General features: G+C 37.7%; 1 protein-coding gene across 3 annotated transcripts in view; it reads left to right on the forward strand.

The window, feature by feature from the left end:
- The window catches only part of RRAGB (Ras related GTP binding B), a 50,792-nt gene extending 43,203 nt beyond the window's left edge, over positions 1-7,589 (forward strand). For 2 of the 3 annotated variants that reach the window (XM_065900408.1, XM_065900406.1), the window contains 3 exons: positions 4,889-4,980; positions 6,037-6,152; positions 7,053-7,589. In XM_065900408.1, coding sequence (XP_065756480.1) covers positions 4,889-4,980; positions 6,037-6,152; positions 7,053-7,150 — 306 coding nt within the window. In that variant the 3' untranslated portion in view covers positions 7,151-7,589. The remainder of the gene's footprint in view (positions 1-4,888; positions 4,981-6,036; positions 6,153-7,052) is intronic. The other variant, XM_065900407.1, reaches the window with a different exon arrangement.
- Positions 7,590-20,456: the final 12,867 nt, after the last annotated feature.

Consider the following 20,456-nt stretch of genomic DNA (forward strand, 5'->3'; position numbering starts at 1 on the left):
TATAATAATTACTAATGCTGAGCATCTTTTCACATGCCTCCTGGCCATCTGTATGTCTTCTTTCGAGAAATGTCTATTTAGGTCTTCTGCCCATTTTTTTTATTGGGTTGTTTGTTTTTTTTTCATACTGAGCCACATGAGTTGTTTGTAAATTTTGGAGATTAATCCCTTGTCTGCTACATCATTTGCAAATATTTTCTCCAATTTTATGGGTTGTCTTTGCACTTTCTTTATGGTTTCCTTTGCTGTGCAAAAGCTTTTGAGTTTAATTAAGTCCCATTTGTTTTTTGTTTTTTTTGTTTTTTAATTTCCATTACTCTAGACGTGGATTGAAAAAGATCGTGCTGCAATTTATGTCAGAGTGTTCTGCCTATGTTTTCCTCTAAGAGTTTAGAGTATCCAGTCTTACATTTAGGTCTGTAATCCATTTTGAGTTTACTTTTGTGTATGGTATTAAAGAATGTTCATATTTTTTACATGTAGCTGTCCAGTTTTCCCAGCACTATTTATTGAAGAGACTGTCTTTTCTCCATCATATAGTCTTGCCTTCATTGTCATAGGTTAATTGACCATGGTGTGTGGGTTTCTTTCTGGGCTTTCTATCCTATTCCATTGATCTATATTTCTGGTTTTGTGCCAGTTCCATACTGTTCTGATGACTTTAGCTTTGTAGTATAGTCTGAAGTCATGGAGCCTGATTCCTCCAGTTCCGTTTTTCTTTCTCAAGATTGCTTTGGCTATTCAGGGTCTTTGTGTCTCCATACAAATTTTAAGATTTTTTGTTCTAGTTCTGTGAAAAATGCCCTTGGTAATTTGATAGGGATTGCATTGAATATGTAGATTGTCTTGGGTAGTATAGTCATTTTGACAATATTGATTCTTCTAATCCAAAAACATGGTATTTCTTTCTGTCTGTTTCTGTCATCTTTGATTTCTTTCATCAGTATCTTATAGTTTTTTGAAGTACAGGTCTTTCACCTCCTTAGGTAGGTTTATTTCTAGGTATTTTATTCTTTTTGCTGCACTGGTAAATGGGATTGTTTCTTTAATTTCTCTTTCTGATTTTTCATTGTTAGTGTATAGAAATGCAAGAGATTTCTGTGTATTAATTTTGCATCCTACAACTTTACCAAATTCATTGATGAGTTCTAGTAGTTTTCTGGTAGCATCTTTAGGATTTCCTGCATATAGTAGTATCATGTCATCTGCAGACAGAGACTGTTTTACTTCTTTTCCAATTTGGATTCCTTTTATTTCTTTTTCTTTTCTGATTGCCATGGCTAGGACTTCCAAAACTATGTTCAGTAAAAGTGGTGAGAGTGGATATCCTTGTCTTGTTCCTGATCTTAGAGGAAATGCTTTCAGCTTTTCACCACTGAGTATGATGTTAGGTGTAGGTTTGTCATATATAGCCTTTATTATGTTGAGGTAAATTTTCTCTGTGCCCACTTTCTGGAGAGCTTTTATCATACATGGGTGTTGAATTTTTTTAAGAGCTTTTTCTGCATCTATTGAGGTGATCATATGGTTTTTATTCTTCAGTTTGTTGCTGTGGTGTATCACACCGATTGATTTGGGGATATTGAAAAGTCCTTTCATCCCTGGGATAAATCCCACTTGATCATTGGGTCTGATCCATTTAATGTATTGTTGGATTCGGTTTGCTAGTGTTTTGTTGAGGGCTATTTTTGCATCTATGTTCACCAGTGACATTGGCATGCAGTTTTCTTTTTTGGTGGTATCTTTGTCTGGTTTTGGTTATCAGGGTGATGGTGACCTCATAGAATGAGTTTGCAAGTGTTCCTTCCTCTGCAGTTTTTTGGAATAGTTTCAGAAGGATAGGTGTTATCTAAATGTTTGATAGAATTCATGTGTGAAGCCATCAGGTCCTGGACTTTGGTTTGTTGGGAGTTTTTTAATCCGAGTTTCAATTTCATTCTTGTAATTGATCTGTTCATATTTTTTGTTTCTTTCTGGTTCAGTCTTGGGAGATTGTACCTTTCTAAGAATTTGTCCATTTCTTCTAGGTTGTCCATTTTATTGGCATATAGTTGTTTGTAGTAATCTCTCATGATCCTTTGTATTTCTGTGGTGTCTGTTGTAGCATCTCCTTTTTCATTCCTAATTGTATTGATTTGAGTCCTCTCCCTTTTTTCCTTGATAAGTCTGTCTAAAGGTTTATCCATTTTGTTTATCTTTTCAAAGGACCAGCTTTTAGTTTCATTCATCATTTCCGTTGTTTTCTTTCTCTCTATTTCATTTATTTCTGCTCAGATCTTTATGGTTTCTTTCCTTCTATTAACTTTGTGTTTTGTTTGTTCTTCTTTTTTTAGTTGCTTTAGGTGTAAGTTTAGGTTGTTTATTTGAGATTTTTTTTGTTTCCTGAGGCAAGATTGTGTTGCTGTAAATTTCCCTCCTAGAACTGTTTTTGGGGTACTGCATAGGTTTTGGATCCTCATGCTTTCATTTTCATTTGTCTCTATGTACTTTCTGATTTCTTTGATTTCTTCAGTGATCCATTGGTTGTTATGTAGCATATTGTTTAGCCTCCATGTGTTTGTGCATTTTACAGTTTTTTTCTTGTAGTTGAGTTCTAATCTCATAGTGTTGTGTTTGGGAAAGATGCTTGATATGATTTCAGTTTTCTTAAATTTACTGAGGCTTGCTATGTGGCCCAGCATGTGATCAATTCTGGAGAATGTTCCATGTGTACTTGAGAAGAATGTGTATTCTGCTGCTCTTGGATGGAATGCTCTAAATATCAATTAAGTCCATCTAGCCTAGAGTGTCATTTAAGGCCTGTGTTTCCTTACTGATTTTCTGTCTGAATGATCTTTCCATTGATGGACACTGGGTGTTAAAGTCCCCCAGTATGATTGTGTTACTGTCGACTTTTCTTTCTATGCCTGTTAGTATTTGCCTTATATATTGTGGTGCTCCTATGTTGGGTTCATATATATTTACAATTGTTATGTCTTCTTCTTGGACTGATCCCTTGATTATTATGTAGTGTCCTTTTTTGTCTCTTGTAACATTCTTTAAACTATTTTGTCTAATATGAGTATTGCTACTCTAGCTTTCTTTTGATTTCTGTTTGCATGGAATGCATTTTTCCATCCTCTTACTTTCAGTCTGTATGTAGCCCTAGATCTGAAGTTGGTCTCTTGTAGACAGCATATATATGGTAGACACATATCTTAATCTCTCTGAGTTTGGTTCCCCTTTTATAAAATGGAGATAATAATATCTATATCATAGGTTTATTGTGTGGATTAAAATGGGACAAGGTAACATTAAGCCCTAGCCCAAAGTTTAGCATACAGTTGGCAAACTGTTTAACATTGATTTCTTTTGCTACTGCAGCCAACAGAGGGCAGAGAATTCAAAGTGCAATTTTTTTCTCCTTCCTTTGTGGAAACATTATTTTTAATGGTAGCATATTTGGGAGTCATCCTTCCTGCTAACTGGTACAGCTGAGGCAAGGAGTCCTAACTAGAGTGTCTTTCTGCCTCAGCCCATAGGCAGGGATCACTTGCTTGGAAGTTCACTACCCTGAGCCCTGTCTTTCCTGCTAGTGGTAATAGCAACAAGCAGGTGAGCTCTTCTGTCTATCTTGAGACATGTGGCATGGTAGAATCCTGCTTCAGCAGTATTCTCCTGCCACATCTACCACACATGATCATAGAGGTTAACCTAATATAAACTCTGTTTTTCACTGGCAGTAACAAGTAGCTTTTGCTTTCTCTTGAGGACTAAGTTTCATTGTGATTGACCATTTTCACTATAGCTCTTGAAGTCAATCAACAGGAACCTATTCCACCATTGGTCTAGGAATTATGTTTTGAAATTTTCACATGGTTTCAGGGAATTGCCCTGTGAATTTTCTTCTGGCAAATGACTCAGTTTTGCTTCCTACTAGAAACTTTACATCAGCCTATGGGAAATACTTGTGTGGTTTTATTAATCTGAAAGTGTGAGGGGAAGTATTTTCAGCTGGCATTGGTGTCCATCATGAATAGGTTCATTTATAAATAGTAAATCCTCAGAGGTCAGAATCGTTCAGTTAAGATTTTTAAATATGATACCAAAACCCACTTGGTTATAGACTTCATTAAAATTAAATACATTAAGTACACCTCAGCAACAGCTAAGAGGGACTTCCCTGGTGGTCCAGTGGTAAAGAATCCACCTTCCAGTGCAGGGGATGCAGGTTCAGTCCCTGGTCGGGGAACTAAGATCCCACGTGCCACGGGACAACTAAGCCTGTGCACCACAACTACTGATCTTGCACACCTCAACTAGAGAGCCCGCATGCTGCAAACTACAGAGCCCACACACCCTGGAGCCTACGTGCCACAAATAGAGAGAAGCCTGAGTGCCGCAACGAAGAGCCTGCATGCCACAGCGAAAAGATCCCACATGCCTTAACGAAGATCCTGTGTGCCTGCAATTAAGACCCGACACAACCAAAATAAATAAACAAATAAATAAATTAAATATTTTTTAAAAAACAGCTAAGAATTTTTATTTTTCCTTTTTGATTTGTTCTTTTTTTGAATCAAAGACCATCATATTGAAATAAGATGAATATTTAATGATTAAAGTAAGTGAGAAAGGACAGCAATGAACCAAAATAGATAATACAATACTTAAATGCTCTAATAAAATTATAACCAAACAGTACTGGATGGGTCATCCGTAGGGATGTTGAAATTATGCAGATGTTAACAGGATATGGGACAGAGGAATAGAGGCAGTAAAGCCAGGTGCCAAGTCTACCCTGAAAATCCGGGTGACCAAGAGACTGACAAATGTATTGCCTTGAAGAGTAGTAGAGGGTGATATGACAACACTGCATGAATTTAAAGGGCATTGCTCTTTTTCATAGGTGATTTCTCACTATCAATGTAAAGAACAGCGTGATGTCCACAGATTTGAGAAAATCAGCAACATTATTAAGCAATTTAAGCTGAGCTGCAGGTAAGAGATCTTATGTGATGTATTTATCTCTGGAACAAATTGTCATTTTTTGAGAGGTTCAAATAACTATAGTAGACTGCACTTCTATATTCTTCTTTATATTAAAAATAAAGCTAAACTCTAAGGGAGCCTACAGTTGACAGAAGTGAAAGACATCTTTAATGCAAAGTCAACTGATGCAGAAGAAGCATATGAAAAATATCTAAGCAGAGTACCCCTTCAAGATGTTTGATACTATTTGGGAAAAAAATAAACAGAAAATGTCCAAGAGAGTTTTGAAAAACAAGAAAGGAGAATTTACCCTACCAAATACCAAGATTTACTATAAAGCTACGGTAATTAAAATAGTGAGGGACTGATTCAAGAATGGTACAAAGTAGAGAGTCTAGAAATATCTGATCATATTGTCTCAGCTTTGTTTAAATACAATTTGAATCTTAGCATTGTGAATATAGGAAGAAGGAATGGCTGAACATCATAACCTAGTAAAGATTTAATAATCAAAATTCTTATCCTGGTAAAACTTTGATGCCCAGACAATAGAATAAGTGTAATTGTTTCCCTTTTATGTCATAGCACACTTTGAGACTTTCTGGCATGTTTATTCTAACATTTTTAAGAAGAAATAGCAAATGGCATATAAATATCATTACCCTTTTTATTTTCAAAGAAATGGGATCATTTCTAGAATTTCAGCATAACTAACATTCAAAAGATACAGTTATTAATCTCAATGATAGGGAAATTTCAACTGAATAAACTTCTTAAATATTAGAGAAATCTTTGGTAACATGATTTTTAATATGAATCTAGGTCTAAGCCCACTTTTCATTGCACAGTCAGTATCAAGTCCTAATCCACTTTCTAAGTCACTTTCCAGCACGTGTTAAATTTGTCATTAGAGTTTCCTTGGAAAGCAAAGTGTAGTGATTAACTGTCTTAATGAGGTGGTGGATTGAGATATAATGCTATGAAAATATTTAACGTGAAAAATAAGAATGTCTTATGTTTCTATTATTTTACGTTCTTTATTCACTTTTCTCCTTTCTCCTATAGCAAGCTGGCTGCCTCTTTCCAGAGCATGGAAGTCAGGAACTCTAACTTCGCTGCTTTCATTGACATCTTTACATCCAACACTTATGTGATGGTTGTGATGTCTGATCCATCCATTCGTAAGTTTAAACTTAGCCGACATAGGTTCAAAGCCACGTATTTTTTAAACTAATTTCCCTAAAGGTAGTATATTATTAAAGATACTGAAAAGCTATTTAGTAGTGCACAACACTGTAAATGTACTTAATGCCACTGACCTATACATTTGAAAATGGTTAAAATGGTAAATTTCATTTTATGTGCATTTTACCACAATGAAAAAAAATTTAGTACTAGTAGTAAATACTTTTTATTTAATAGACCTATTTTGAAACTTAAAGATAATTTAGACTCTAGGGTATTATATCTTATTCATGGGAACTTTAAAAATTACTTATGTATAGTTACTACATCTAAGGATTTTAAAGAAAAAGAACCCAAATGTATGACTTACGCTCCATGTGGGGTAGATTTTTAAAAGACTAGTCAATCTAAGCTCTGAACTATTAAATGTTGAACCATTTTATATGTCATTGTATATTCCTAAGTACCATACTCCCATATTTCTGTTATGAGCATAAAGAGAGATATTTGGTGCTTCCATGCCATAATAGCCATATCCATCACAACCATTGAAATAAAGGTTCTAGCAGTATTTCCAGGATGCTCCCAGAAGTTTAAATTATCTCTTAAGTTATCTATCTTAGGTTAATATTAGAATACAACATAAGATAATATTCTTTTTTACTATTAGCTCCAAACCAAAAGAGTTTGAAAATTTATTTTGAAAATACTATGTTTAGAATATAAACTAAGTCTTTTATTTATTCAGAAAAATTAAACTCTGGTTAACTTGGTACTTATGTTCTCTGTGACATACATTGAGGGATTTGGCTCTCTTTTGTTTGTTTTTACTAGTCAATTATTCCTTTGGCTGCTTGTACTTAGTCTGTTGGTTATCTTCCCTACCCCACCCTCAGCTTCTGCAGCTACTCTGATCAATATCCGCAATGCCAGGAAACACTTTGAAAAGCTGGAAAGAGTGGATGGACCAAAGCAGTGTCTTCTTATGCGCTAAAACATTGCCAAATGCTGTTTCAGAAAAAAATTGGAATACTGTTTCTTAATCTTAATGTTGTATTAGTATATATAGGCTCTGAAATGTTGTGATGCTTATCACTTCTGTATTTCTTCCCTACTCCCCAGTCTTAATGTTTAACCTTGAATGCTATTTACTCAAATAGCCAGTGAGGAGTTAGAAGATGAGCTGTTTATGAAGTTGGTGTGACATATAAATAGGTGATATATAAGTGTTCTGATAACAACGTTCTAATAGTGCAGGTGTTCTGTTAACCTGGTTCCAGTTGTTGTGTATGCCAAAGCCTTTCCCAGCGTCATCTTGTATTCTTTACCAGAGAGTAACCTAAATGTTTGGAATATTACTGTTTTCTCAGCATGCATTAAAAATATTCCTTAACTACAATTGTAAATAAACTTTTGCTGTTAGGGATTTCAGTGTCTGTTTTTCTTTTCCTTGTTTCTTCAACTTTTCCCTAAGAAAGAGCAAATGAATTTCAGTTATCCTAGGGGAAGGGGACCTGCTATTTGGGAAATAGTACAAAATAAAGTTGGATAGGAAGGATGAGCCAAATGATAGCCTTAAAGCTAGGCAGAAGAGTTTTGGTACAATGTGATAGGAAACGACAAAGGAATGTTGAAAGAAAGTTAACCTATAGGCTGACTGATGGCAGTCGGAGAAGCTGTGGTAGTAATCCAGGCCTGAGGTGTATTGAAAGTCTATTTCAGGATGCAACTGGAGAAGGAATGAATAAAAAGTTGAGGGAAAATAGTGTTTATGAGATGTAAGTCTTCTTTCTGTGAGGTCCAAGAATGGTTAATTTTATATATTCTGTAACACCTGGTGGGATGTGCCTTCATTATACTAGTTAAGTAGTATTAAAACCTCTTTCAGGGCTTCCCTGGTGGCCCAGTGGTTGAGAGTCCGCCTGCCGATGCAGGGGACACGGATTCGTGCCCCGGTCCGGGAAGATCCCACATGCCGCGGAGCAGCTAGGCCCATGAGCCATGGCCGCTGAGCCTGCGCGTCCGGAGCCTGTGCTCCGAACGGGAGAGGCCACAACAATGAGAGGCCCGCGTACCGCCAAAAACAAAAAAAACAAACAACAAACAAACAAAAACATCTTTCAGGCTGGGAGTTTATTTGACTTCATCCCCTAAGGAAAAGATGAGGCATTGTGAACTGGGAGGAATGGAGCTTGACAACACTGACTAGAACTACTCAAAGCCCTTTTTCAGTTTCCATAGAACTGAAACAGAGCACAAAAGCATTTAGGGAATCTACAGCAGAGTAGACTCATCTCAATTTTCTTGTCTCTATGTCATAAAGAAACTTCTTCCAGACTGCCAGAACCTCACCTTTCCCCATCTTATTGTCCCCAATTGAGATAGAGTTTTTACTGAGCAACAAAGAACATGTTGTTTTTTAGGCAGTTTATCATTATGTAGATTAAAAATATCAATTCTTAAAAGAATCTCATTGGACTAATTTTATCAACAGTTGTATTAATCTACAGAAGGAGAGTTTTTTAAGTAGGTGTTCCAGATTCTTTATCCTAGTAACATCTAGGAAAATGAAAAGAGCAAATGAACTGCGGAAGATCCCACATGAACCGCAGAGCAGCTGGGCCTGTGAGCCATGGCCACTGAGCCTGTGCGTCCAGAGCCTGTGCTCCGCAACGGGAGAGGCCACAACAGTGAGAGGCCCGCGTACTGCAAAAAGAAAAAAAAAAAATAGTAATAATAACACACACTGCTGTCCCACCCGCTACCACTGAGAGTTTCAGATTCAGTAGGTCTCTGGTGGGGTCCATGAATCTACATTTCTAACAAGTTCCCTACATTTCTAACAAGTTTCTAACAAGGTGTTGCTGATACTGATCCTGCTGGTCCACAGACTATATTTTGGGAAACACTGCTTTAAGGAAAAGAAGACAAAATGTAGACCTGGAAGCAGGAGTGGGAAAACATGTGCTCACCAGGTTTGTAAGGATAAGTTGAAGGCATTATACCAAATAAGATATATGTAGTTTATACCAAATGTAAAATAGATAACTGGTGGGAAGCAGCCACATAGCACAGGGAGATCAGTTCATGCTTTGTGACCACCTAGAGGGTGGGATAGGGAGGGTGGGAGGAAGACACAAGAGGGAGGAGATATGGGGATATATGTATACATATAGCTGATTCACTTTGTTATAAAGCAGAAACTAACACACCATTATAAAGCAATTATACTCCAATAAAATGTTAAAAAAATAAACACATTAAGAGGTTAAAAAAAAGATACATATAAAAAAAGAGGTTAAAAAAAGATATATATAAATCAGACTACTGATTCTCAAAGTAATCTGAAAGTTTGTAAAACACTGTCTTAGATAAAAGCAATGACTAGGTAGCTCCTATTTCATAAGTAATGTGTTGCAAAAGGAAACCATTGCTAGCATAGAGTATGGGTAGTGATTTGTGTAGGGACCTAACTTTTTCCAGTTTCAACCAGGTTTATTTGCTAACTTAATAGTATATCATGAAAATGTAGGTGGGTTGCAGATGAAAACAGTGCTACCTTTTGTTCAGTATTTACTAAGTGTCATGTTGTAAATGCTTTATAAGGATTGTCTCATTAATCTTTACAAGAACCCCATGAAGTAAGTACTATCACTATCCCACTTTTTAGATGGGGGAATTGGGCCCAGAGAAGTAAGAAACTTGCCCACATTGAAACAGTAGTGGTAGAGCTGGGATTTGAATTCAGGTATTCTAACTCCAGAGCTTGTGCACTTAAACTTAACCTTGAAATTGTATGGCCTTCCTGAATTTAAGGGCCTTCTCAGGATGGAGAGTTTGAGGTGCATCCAGGTATGGTACCTAGCTGTGAGACTACCACTGTGTTGGCTACTATGGAAGTAGTAAGCCAAATGCTTGTGAACCTGTATTACTCTTGTTTTCATTGGGGCTTTGCCACATGGAATAAGAAGCTTTACCACAGTTGGCAGTGAAAAGCAGAGTCGAATAGGAGGGGGAAGAAAACAAATCTCTAGCTTGAAGGATTTAGGTCAAATCTAAGTAGTTTTTCAGTATTTGTGGGTTTTCCCCAAGAATTGGACTACTGTGAGCAGTTAGTTATAGCCTCTACTTCTCTGAGGCCTTTTAAAAATAGGAGGGAAAAAGTTTGTTACTCTTTTGGATCTCCCACAGCAATATTTTGCAAAGGCCAGCTTATGATTTCCCACTTAAATTCCTGACTTCCTTATAAAGCAGGAAATCAGTCAGGGTCTTCCTGCAGCCTTCACTAACAACATTTCCAGCCTCATTGCATGTAAATGTCCTTACTGCATGTGATTTAGTGGAACATAATCAGCATTTTTTTCCAGCTTTATTGAGGTATGATTGACAAAAATTGTATATGTGTAGGTTGTACAATGTGATGTTTTTTTAAGGTGTACAACATTATGATTTAATATACAAATACATTGTGAAACGATTACCACAATCAAGTTAATTAACACATCCATCACCCTACACAGTTACCTTTTATTTTTCTGGTAAAGAACTCTTAAGATCTACTCTCTTAGCAAGTTTTAAGTATACAATACAGTATTCTTAACTATAGCCACCATGCTGTAATTAGATCTCGAGAACTTATTCATCTTATCACTGGAAATTTGTTCTATTTGACTAAAATCTCCCCGTTTCCCACACCCCTCAGCCCCTGGCATCCATCATGCTATTCTGCTTCTATGAGTTCGACATTTTTAGATTCCACATATAAGTGAGATGATACAGAATTTGTCTTTCTCTAACATCTTGCATAGCATTATGTCCTCAAGGTCAGTCTGTGTTGTCACAAGTGGTTACATTGGAGTGAAGGAGGCAGAAACCATACTCACTGGGCCTGAAGAGTATGTGGATGGTGATGAAGCAAAGCAGTGACAACTGCTTCAAGAAGTAGTTATATAGGGAAGAAAAGAGGATGGCAGCAATGTCCAGGGAAGTATTTTTTCATAACTCCTGAAGAATTTCTTCCTTAGGCTGGTCTCATCCCAAAAGAAATTTCTCAAAGTCTGACCAGCAGCTTCTGAGTGAAAGATTGCCTCATTTATAATCTATTTTCAACACCACATATATGCTCCTCTTGAGCAGTTCTTGAAACTGGAAAGACCAAACTCAGTGTAGAAGAGAAAGTAGCCAAATTCTTACCCCATAAAAAACAGGAAACTGAATTTCTTTGGAGTAGCTCAATTGAAAACAACTAACTTTTGGTAGCTCCCTTCATTGTAGCTCCAGAACAACAATTATGATTTCCAACATTTATTGATTGCTTACCATATATTATGCACTCTTCTAAATATTTATATTAATTATTTAATCAATTATTTAAGTATATTAATTATTTGTTAATATATATTAATTCATTTTGTCCTTAAAATTCCACTAATTCGGTACTGTTATATATGATAAAACTGAGACACAGAGAGGTTAGGTTACTGGCCTACAACTCACATGGTTTGTGAGTGACAGAGCCTGGACTTGAATCTAGGCATCTAGTGTGTGCCACTAACCTCTTCTGCTGTACTGCCTGAGTAGCAGAACAGATTTTAGAGAAGGGGATGTCTGCACCTTGTATTACTCAGGAACTTCAGAATAAGGTAGATAGAACTGGACAGACACACTATCTCTAGATGAGATTTAATCTAAATAGCCCCATAGGGTATCAATTCCAATTTCCCTTCATCTGCTAGTAAGCATTGACTGAGAAGCCCTGTATATTCAGCTGTTTTAGACGTGGTTAAGAAGACAGACAGTCAAAAAAAAAAAAATAAAAAAAAATAAAAAAAATAAAAAAAAGAAGACAGTCTGCTAGCAAAAACAGGTTTTCCCACAATACTGGAAACTCCTTGAGGGCATAAACATGTCTATTTTCCCTCCACACTGACTCCACAATATAGGACAATTCCTGACATGTCATAAGCATTCGATAAATAGTTGATGAATGAATGAATAAAGCTTCCATTCTAGACAGCCCCTAGAGAGGGAGCAAGCAATGCTGGCTGGATTAATTGAGGTCAAGAATAAATCTAGCTCTAGCTACTAGCTTTTAGATTGTTGTATAGTCAGACTTTTTTTTTAGGTTTTCCTTTGGAGGCAGGGTTCAAATTCCTGAGCAAGCTGCTTGGTGTTTTTCTGAGCCAGACTGCTAAAATACATCCTGAAACTTTGGGCAACATAAAGGCATTCTGCTGCTGTGGACCTTTGAGAATAAGATCAGTTCTTTTCACACTTTGTGACATAATCTGAGGTAAGGAGACATCGTCTTACTTTGAGGCTATTCTCATTGGTATCTATGAGGAAAAGGATGGCCAAGATCATGCATACTTTATACTTTTCCACTCCAGACACTTTCTCTGCCTCCAGCCATGCTTTCTTAGGTAGAACTCTCGGGGACTGGGGTCTGAAAACCCCAAGAGCAGATGTCTTGTCTTCCTTCTTCCACCTACTCAAGGGGATAGGTGGGGTGCCATTTTCAGTGGCTCAGGTTGCCAAGAACTACCTAGATGTCCGAATATGAAAGACAGTGACTTTTCTCTAAGGTATCCTAGTGTAGAAGTAAACGATTGGGCATTAAATTCAGACCAGGTGTTTACTTCCTAGGTGGATTATTTTGGATAGTCTCTTAGCCTCTCCCAGCCTCAATTTCCTCATCAATAAAATGGTAGTAACAACATCAGCTTCACCAGGCTGTATGTAGAATGAGAGGAGATGAAATAATGTACCTAAAGCTCCCTAACAATGCCTGGTGTATATTTGGTACTCAACAATGGTAAATAATAATAATAACAGCAATAATAAAAGTTCATTCAGTTGGTAGATCCATAGTGAGATGAAGCTGGAATACCTGACTCAGGAGGATGTTAAGGGAGAGATGACTTGATTAACTCCCCATAAACTGGAGTTCTGTACCACTGAAATGTCATGAGGCATTGGATTCCCTACAAATCTCTGGCAATATTGAGCCTGGACAGGGCCACTAGGCTTCTTAAGGCTTCACATGAGCAGAGATACTACTTGTGGTAGTGAGAGAGCTTAGCTCAGAGGTGTGCCTGACTCTCTGTGGCTCTCTACAGACCTGGCTCTGATTTGATAGCCATGGTGGCAATAGCTCCTTTACCTTATCCATATCCATCCTTATTCTACCATACCTTGCTCCTGGCTGGCTTTCCCCCCCAGTCTGATCCTCAGTTCTGTCTTCACTCTTCTTGGTCATTCTGGTCTCAATCTCATTCAAGATTGCAACTTCATCAGCATCCTGCCAGAGTAATAGTGATAATAACTGCTATTTTGAGAGCACCTACTATGTAATGGGCTCTTTACTTATATGATTTTGTTTCAACCCCAAAGTAATCTTCCTTACTTAACACTCCCCTGTATAAAACTTCCAGATGGTCCTTACCTTTCAGACATAAATGCCAAATGATAATAAGTGTGAAATTTGCTTCAAAATTATCTGAAGTTGTGTGGGGAGTAGGTAGGTGTATAGATAAAACAAGAGAAGCCATGACTTGATGACTTGATAATTATTAAAGCTGGGTGATGAGTATAAGGGGTTCATTATATTATTCTCTCTACTTTTGTATATATTTGAAACTTTCCATAATAAATATATTTTAATTAAAGAGAAAAGTAAAACAGACACACATATGCAAAACAAAAATAAACAAAAATTCTCTCAGATGGCCTGTCATCACACAGTACAAATACTGCTTAATAAGACTTACAGGGACTTACATGACATGTTTTGATCTCATTTCGTACCACTCTCCCCTTGGCCTGCTGAATTCCATCCATACTGTTCTCCTTGCTGTTCTTTGAATATGCTAAGCCTGCCTATGTATCAGGGCTTTGCACTTGTTCCCTCTGCCTGGACCACTCCTTTTTCAAATATTCTCTTACCTTCCTCCTTCTTTTCATTCAGGTCTCTGCTCAAATGTCACTTCCTCAGAGAAATCTTTTCTGACTTTGAAAGATAGCTCCACTCCCACTTGTTACTCTCTAGCCTTTTACCCTGTTTTTCAGCTTTTAAAAAGTACGTATCACTATCTGAAATGGTAATAAATATTTTTTGTTTACTTGTTTATGTTTTGTCTATCCCACTAAATTGTGACTTTTCTGAGGACAGGGACTTTGTCTTGTTCCCTGTTATACCCTAAAACACCTAAAGCAGTCCATGGGGAATGATAGTTCTCAAATGTTCATTAAGAGAACTTAATTGAAGTATAAGTAATTGTCATGGCTCTTAAATGAAGTCCCAGGAAATGTTACTGCCATACTTAAGTCAGACACGTGTGTAACACAGGCAAGGTAATTACTTAGTTCCCCACCAAAGCCAATAGTCTTCAAACACTAATTAAGCATTTTTGAAATTATAATCAGTTTTTCTACTAATATACTTTACATCTCTTTATTTCAAAATAGAGGATTTGGTATGTATTCATTACATATAGTGTTCTAAAATCAGACAACTTCTTGGAATACATTCTAAGGAGACATAATATTCAGCTAATAAAACAACTCTCTTTTTTCCAGTGAACAATATACATCAAGTACTATTTGGTTTCACAATTCCATCTGACTTAGACTACCAACTTTAGACAACTCTCAGTTGATTGGTCTCAGTTTGGTGATCCAACCTTATAACTTCACAATGCAGTTTACAAGTGTGTGTTGCAAAATTATTCATCTGGGGATTAATTAATTGGTGCTGATGAGTGAGTTTTTTTTAAATTTCAATTTGAATGTTCTTTCTACTTCAGCAGTAGGCAGTAGAGAGACACATTCATATTTCCATAGTTAAATTAAAAATATTATGCTGAGACCTAAGTTATCTAAAGTGCTTATAAAGATCTGGATAATATACAACATGCAGTTAATGAGGCCTAAAACTCTGGTAGATCCCTAAAAAGAACTGTTGATAAAAGATGAGGTAAGGAAGGGCTTACATTGTACCTTTAAAACTGAGGAACTGCCCTAGGCCTCAACTTTTCCCCTCCACTCTCATTCTGAGTTAATATGATCAACAGCTATTTCTAAAGAGAAAAATATATAAAGACTTTATTATCACACTGATACCACACTTACCTGTTTTACCACCTGGACACTGCTTTCCTGTCAATAGCAACATTTCTATAGACACAAGGGAAACAAATGGACTATATTTGTAGTCAAAAGACCTGGGTCCTAGTGCACTGCTCAGTCATGCCACTGAGAGGTTAGGGCAAGTCACTTAACCTCTTCAAGCCTCAATTTCCTCATATGATAATCTGGGCTAATAACATCTATCTCATTAACTCGTTGAACCTATCCTTTTATGGGAATTCCCATAGCACCCGCTACATGTCTCTAGCATTGTGCTTCCCAAGTTATATTGAAATGAGATATTTATATCTTTCCCACAAGAACTTCAGCTGCTCATTGGTGGAAACTGTGCCTTACTCATTTATGTAACCCCAAATACTTAGGATTAGGGTCTTAAAGAAATGATGTGCAACTAAACAAAACACTTGTAAAGCAAAAAAGGCATTGAGAGTAGTTGAGAACAATTTTTCAATCAATATTGCTAGCACCTGATTAATATAACATAAATTACAGGGACATTCAAGGTGGCAGAGGAGTAAGACGTGGAGATCACCTTCCTCCCCACAAATACATCAAAAGTATATCTACATGTGGAACAACTCCTACAGAACACCTACTGAAAGCTGGCAGAAGACCTCAGACTTCCCAAAAGGCAAGAAACTCCCCACATACCTGGGTAGGGCAAAAGAAAAAAGGAAAAACAGAGACAAAAGAATAGGGATGGGACCTGCACCTCTGGGAGGGAGCTGTGAAGGAGGAAAAGTTTCGACACACTAGGAAGCCACCTCACTGGTGGAAACGGGGGTGGCAGGGAGAAAGCTTCAGAGCCACGGAGGAGAGCACAGCAGCAAAGGTGCGGAGGGCAAAGCAGAGAGATTCCCACACAGAGGATCGCTGCTGATCAGCACTCACCAACCTAAGAGGCTTGTATGTTCACCCACCGGGGTGGGTGAGGGTTGGAAGCTGAGGCTGGGGTTTCAGAGGTCAGATCTCAGGGAAAGAACTGGGGTTGGCTGCATGAAGACAGCCTGAAGGGGGCTAGTGTGCCACAGCTAGCTAGAGGGAGTCCCGGAAAAGTCTGGACCTGCCTAAGAGGCAAGAGACCATTGTTTTGGGGTACTAGAGGAGAGGGGATTCAGAGCGCTGCCTAAACAAGCTCCAGAGATGGGCGTGAGCCACAGCTATCAGCATGGAAACCAAAGACAGATATGAAATGCTAAGGCTGCTGCTGCAGCCACCAAGAAGCCTGTGTGCAAGCAAAGGTCACTATCCACACACCCCCAGCAGCTTGTGCAGCATGCCACTGCCAGGGTCCTGTGATCCATGGACAACTTCCCCGGGAGAACACATGGCATGCCTCAGGCTGTTGCAACGTCACGCCAGCCTGCTGCCACAGGCTCACCCTGCATTACGAACCCCTCCCTCCCCACGGCCTGAGTAAGCTGGAGACCCCTAATCAGCTGCTACTTTAACCCCATCCTGCCTGAGAAAGAACAGGCGACCTACATGCAGAGGCGGGGCCAAATCCAAACCTGAACCCCAGGAGCTGTACAAACAAAGAGAAAGGGAAATTTCTCCAAGCAGCCTCAGGAGCAGAAGATTAAATCTCCACAATCAACTTGATGTACCCTGCATCTCTGGAATACCGGAATAGACAACAAATCATCCCAAAATTGAGGTGGTGGACTTTGGAAGCAACTGCAGACTTGGGGTTTGCTTTCTGCATCTAATTTGTTTCTGCTTTTATGTTTATTTTAGTTTAGTATTTAGAGCTTATTATCATTGGTAGATTTGTTTATTGATTTGGTTGCTTTATTCCTTTATTTTTAAAATGTACATTTTTTCCTTTTTCTTTCTGTGTGTATGTGTATGCTTCTTTGTGTGATTTTGCCTGTATAGCTTTGCTTTTACCATTTGTCCTAGGGTTCTGTCTGTCCGTTTCTTTTTTTGTTTGTTTGTATAGTTTTTAGAGCTTGTTATCATTGGTGGGTTTATTTTTTGGTTTGGTTGTTCTCTTCTTTCCTTTTTCTAATTATTATTTTATTTTTAATAATGTTTTTTTATTTTAATAACTTTTTAAATTTTACTATTATTTTCTTTCTTTCTTTCTTTCTTTCTTTTCTCCCTTTTATTCTGAGCCAAGTGGCTGACAGGGTCTTGGTACTCTGGCCGAGTGTCAGGTCTGAGCCTCTGAAGTGGAAGAGCCAAGTTCAGGACATTAGTCTGCCAGAGATATCCCAGCCCCTTATAATATCAAATGGTGAAAGCTCTCCCAGAGATCTCCATCTCAACGCTAAGACCCAGATCCACTCAACGACCAGCAAGCTACAGTGCTGGACACCCTATGCCAAACAACTAGCAAGGCAGGAACATAACCCCACCCATTAGCAGAGAGGCTGCCTAAAATCATAATAATTTCAGAGACACCCCAAAACACACCACCAGACATGGTCCTCCCCACCAGGAAGACAAGATCCATTCTCAGCCACCAGAACACAGGCACGAGTCCCCTCCACCAGGAGGCCTACACAACCCACTGAACCAACCCACTAGGGGCAGCCACCAAAAACAATGGGAAATATGAACCTGCAGCCAGCGAAAAGGAGACCCCAAGCCCAGTAAGGTAAGCAAAATGAGAAGACAGAGAAATGCATAGCAGATGAAGGAGCAAGGTAAAAACCCACCACAACAAACAAATGAAGAGGAAATAGGAAGCCTACCTGAAAAAGAACTCAGAGTAATGATAGTAAAGATGATCCAAAATCTTGGAAATAGAATGGGGAAAATACAAGAAACGTTTAACAAGGGCCTAGAAGAGCTAAAGAGCAAACAAACAATGATGAACAACACAATAAATGAAATTTAAAATTCTTTAGAAGGAATCAGCAGCAGTATAACTGAGGCAGAAGAATGGATAAGTGACCTGGAAGATAAAACACTGGAAATAACTACTGCAGAGCAGAACAAAGAAAAAAGAATTAAAAGAATTGAGGACAGTCTCAGAGACTTCTGGGACAACGTTAAATGCACCAACATTTGAATTATAGTGGTCCCAGAAGAAGAGCAAAAAAAAGGGACTAAGAAAATATTTGAAGAGACTATAGTTGAAAACATCCCTAATATGGGAAAGAAAATAGTCAGTCAAGTCAAGGAAGCACAAAAAGTCCCATACAGGATAAATCCAAGGAGAAACAAGCCAAGACACATATTAATCAAACTATCAAAAATTAAATACAAAGGAAAAATATTAAAAGAGCAAGGGAAAAGCAACAAATAACATACAATGGAATCCCAATAAGGTTAACAGCTGATCTTTCAGCAGAAACTCTGCAAGCCAGAAGGGACTGGCAGGACATATTCAAAGCGATGAAAGGGGAAAACCTACAACCAAGATTACTCTACCCAGCAAGGATCTCATTCAGATTTGATGGAGAAATTAAAACCTTTACAGACAAGCAAAAGCTAAGAGAATTCAGCACCACCAAACCAGCTATACAAAAAATGCTAAAGGAACTTCTCTAGGCAGGAAACACAAGAGAAGGAAAAGACCTACAATAACAAACCCAAAACAATTTAAGAAAATGGTAATAGGAACATACATATCAATAATTACCTTAAATGTAAATGGATTAAATGCTCCAACCAAAATATATAGACTGGCTGAATGGATACACAAACAGGACCCATATATATGCTGTCTACAAGAGACCCTCTTCAGACCTAGGGACAAATGAAGACTGAAAGTGAGGGAATGGAAAATGATATCACATGCAAATGGAAATCAAAAGAAAGCTGGTGTAGCAATTATCATATCAGACAAAATAGACTTTAAAACAAAGACTATTACAAGAGACAAAGTAGGACACTACATAATGATCAAGGGATCAATCCAAGAAGAAGATATAACAGTTGTAAATATTTATGCACCCAACATAGGACACCTCAATAATTAAGACAAATGCTAACAACCATGAAAGGGGAAATTGACAGTAACACAATCATAGTAGGGGACTTTAACACCCCACTTTCACCAATGGACAGATCATCCAAAATGAAAATAAGCAAGGAAACACAAGCTTTAAATGATACATTAAACAGGATAGACTTTATTGATATTTATAGGATAGTCCATCCAAAAACAAAAGAATACACTTTCTTCTCAAGTGCTCATGGAACATTCTCCAGGATAGATTATATCTTGGGTCACAAATCAAGCCTTGGTAAATTTAAGAAAATTGAAACTGTATCAAGTATTTTTTCCGACCATAATGCTATAAGACTAGATATCAATTACAGGAAAAAAGACTGTAAAAAATACAGACACATGGAGGCTAAACAATACACTACTAAATAACCAAGAGATCACTGAAGAAATCAAAGTGGAAATCAAAAAATACCTAGAAACAAATGATAATGAAAACACTATGTCCCAAAACCCATGGGATGCAGCAAGCAGTTTTAAGAGGGAAGTTTATAGCAATACAATCCTACCTCAAGAAACAAGAAACATCTCAAATAAACAACCTAAATTTACACCTAAAGCAAGTAGAGAAAGAAGAACAACAAAAAACCCAACGTTAGCAGAAGGAAAGAAATCATAAAGATCAGATCATGTATAAATGAAGAAGATGTGACACAAATATACAGTGAAATATTACTCAACCATAATAAGAAACGAAACTGAGTTATTTGTAATGAGTTTGATGGGCCTAGAGTCTGTCATACAGAGTGAAGTAAGTCAGAAAGAGAAAAACAAATACCATATGCTAACACATATATATGGAACCTAAAAGTATATATATATGGTTCTGAATAACCTAGGGGCAGGACAGGAATAAAGATGCAGATGTAGAGAATGGACTTGACACGGGGATGGGGAAGGGTAAGCTGGGACGAAGTGAGAGAGTGGCATGGACATATATACACTACGAAATGGAACATAGATAGCTAGTGGGAAGCAGCCGAATAGCACAGGGAGATCAGCTAGGTGCTTTATGACCACCTAGAAGGGTGGGTTGGGGGGGGGTGAGAGGGAGATGCAGGAGGGAGGGGATATGGGTATATATGTATATGTATATGTATAGCTGATTCACTTTGTTGTACAGCAACAACTAACTCAACAATGTAAAGCAATTATACTGCAATAAAGATGTTAAAAGAAAAAATCTTTCCTC

This window comes from Phocoena phocoena, chromosome X, assembly GCF_963924675.1.
Source record: "Phocoena phocoena chromosome X, mPhoPho1.1, whole genome shotgun sequence".
In the NCBI taxonomy this organism is placed as follows: Eukaryota; Metazoa; Chordata; class Mammalia; order Artiodactyla; family Phocoenidae; genus Phocoena; species Phocoena phocoena.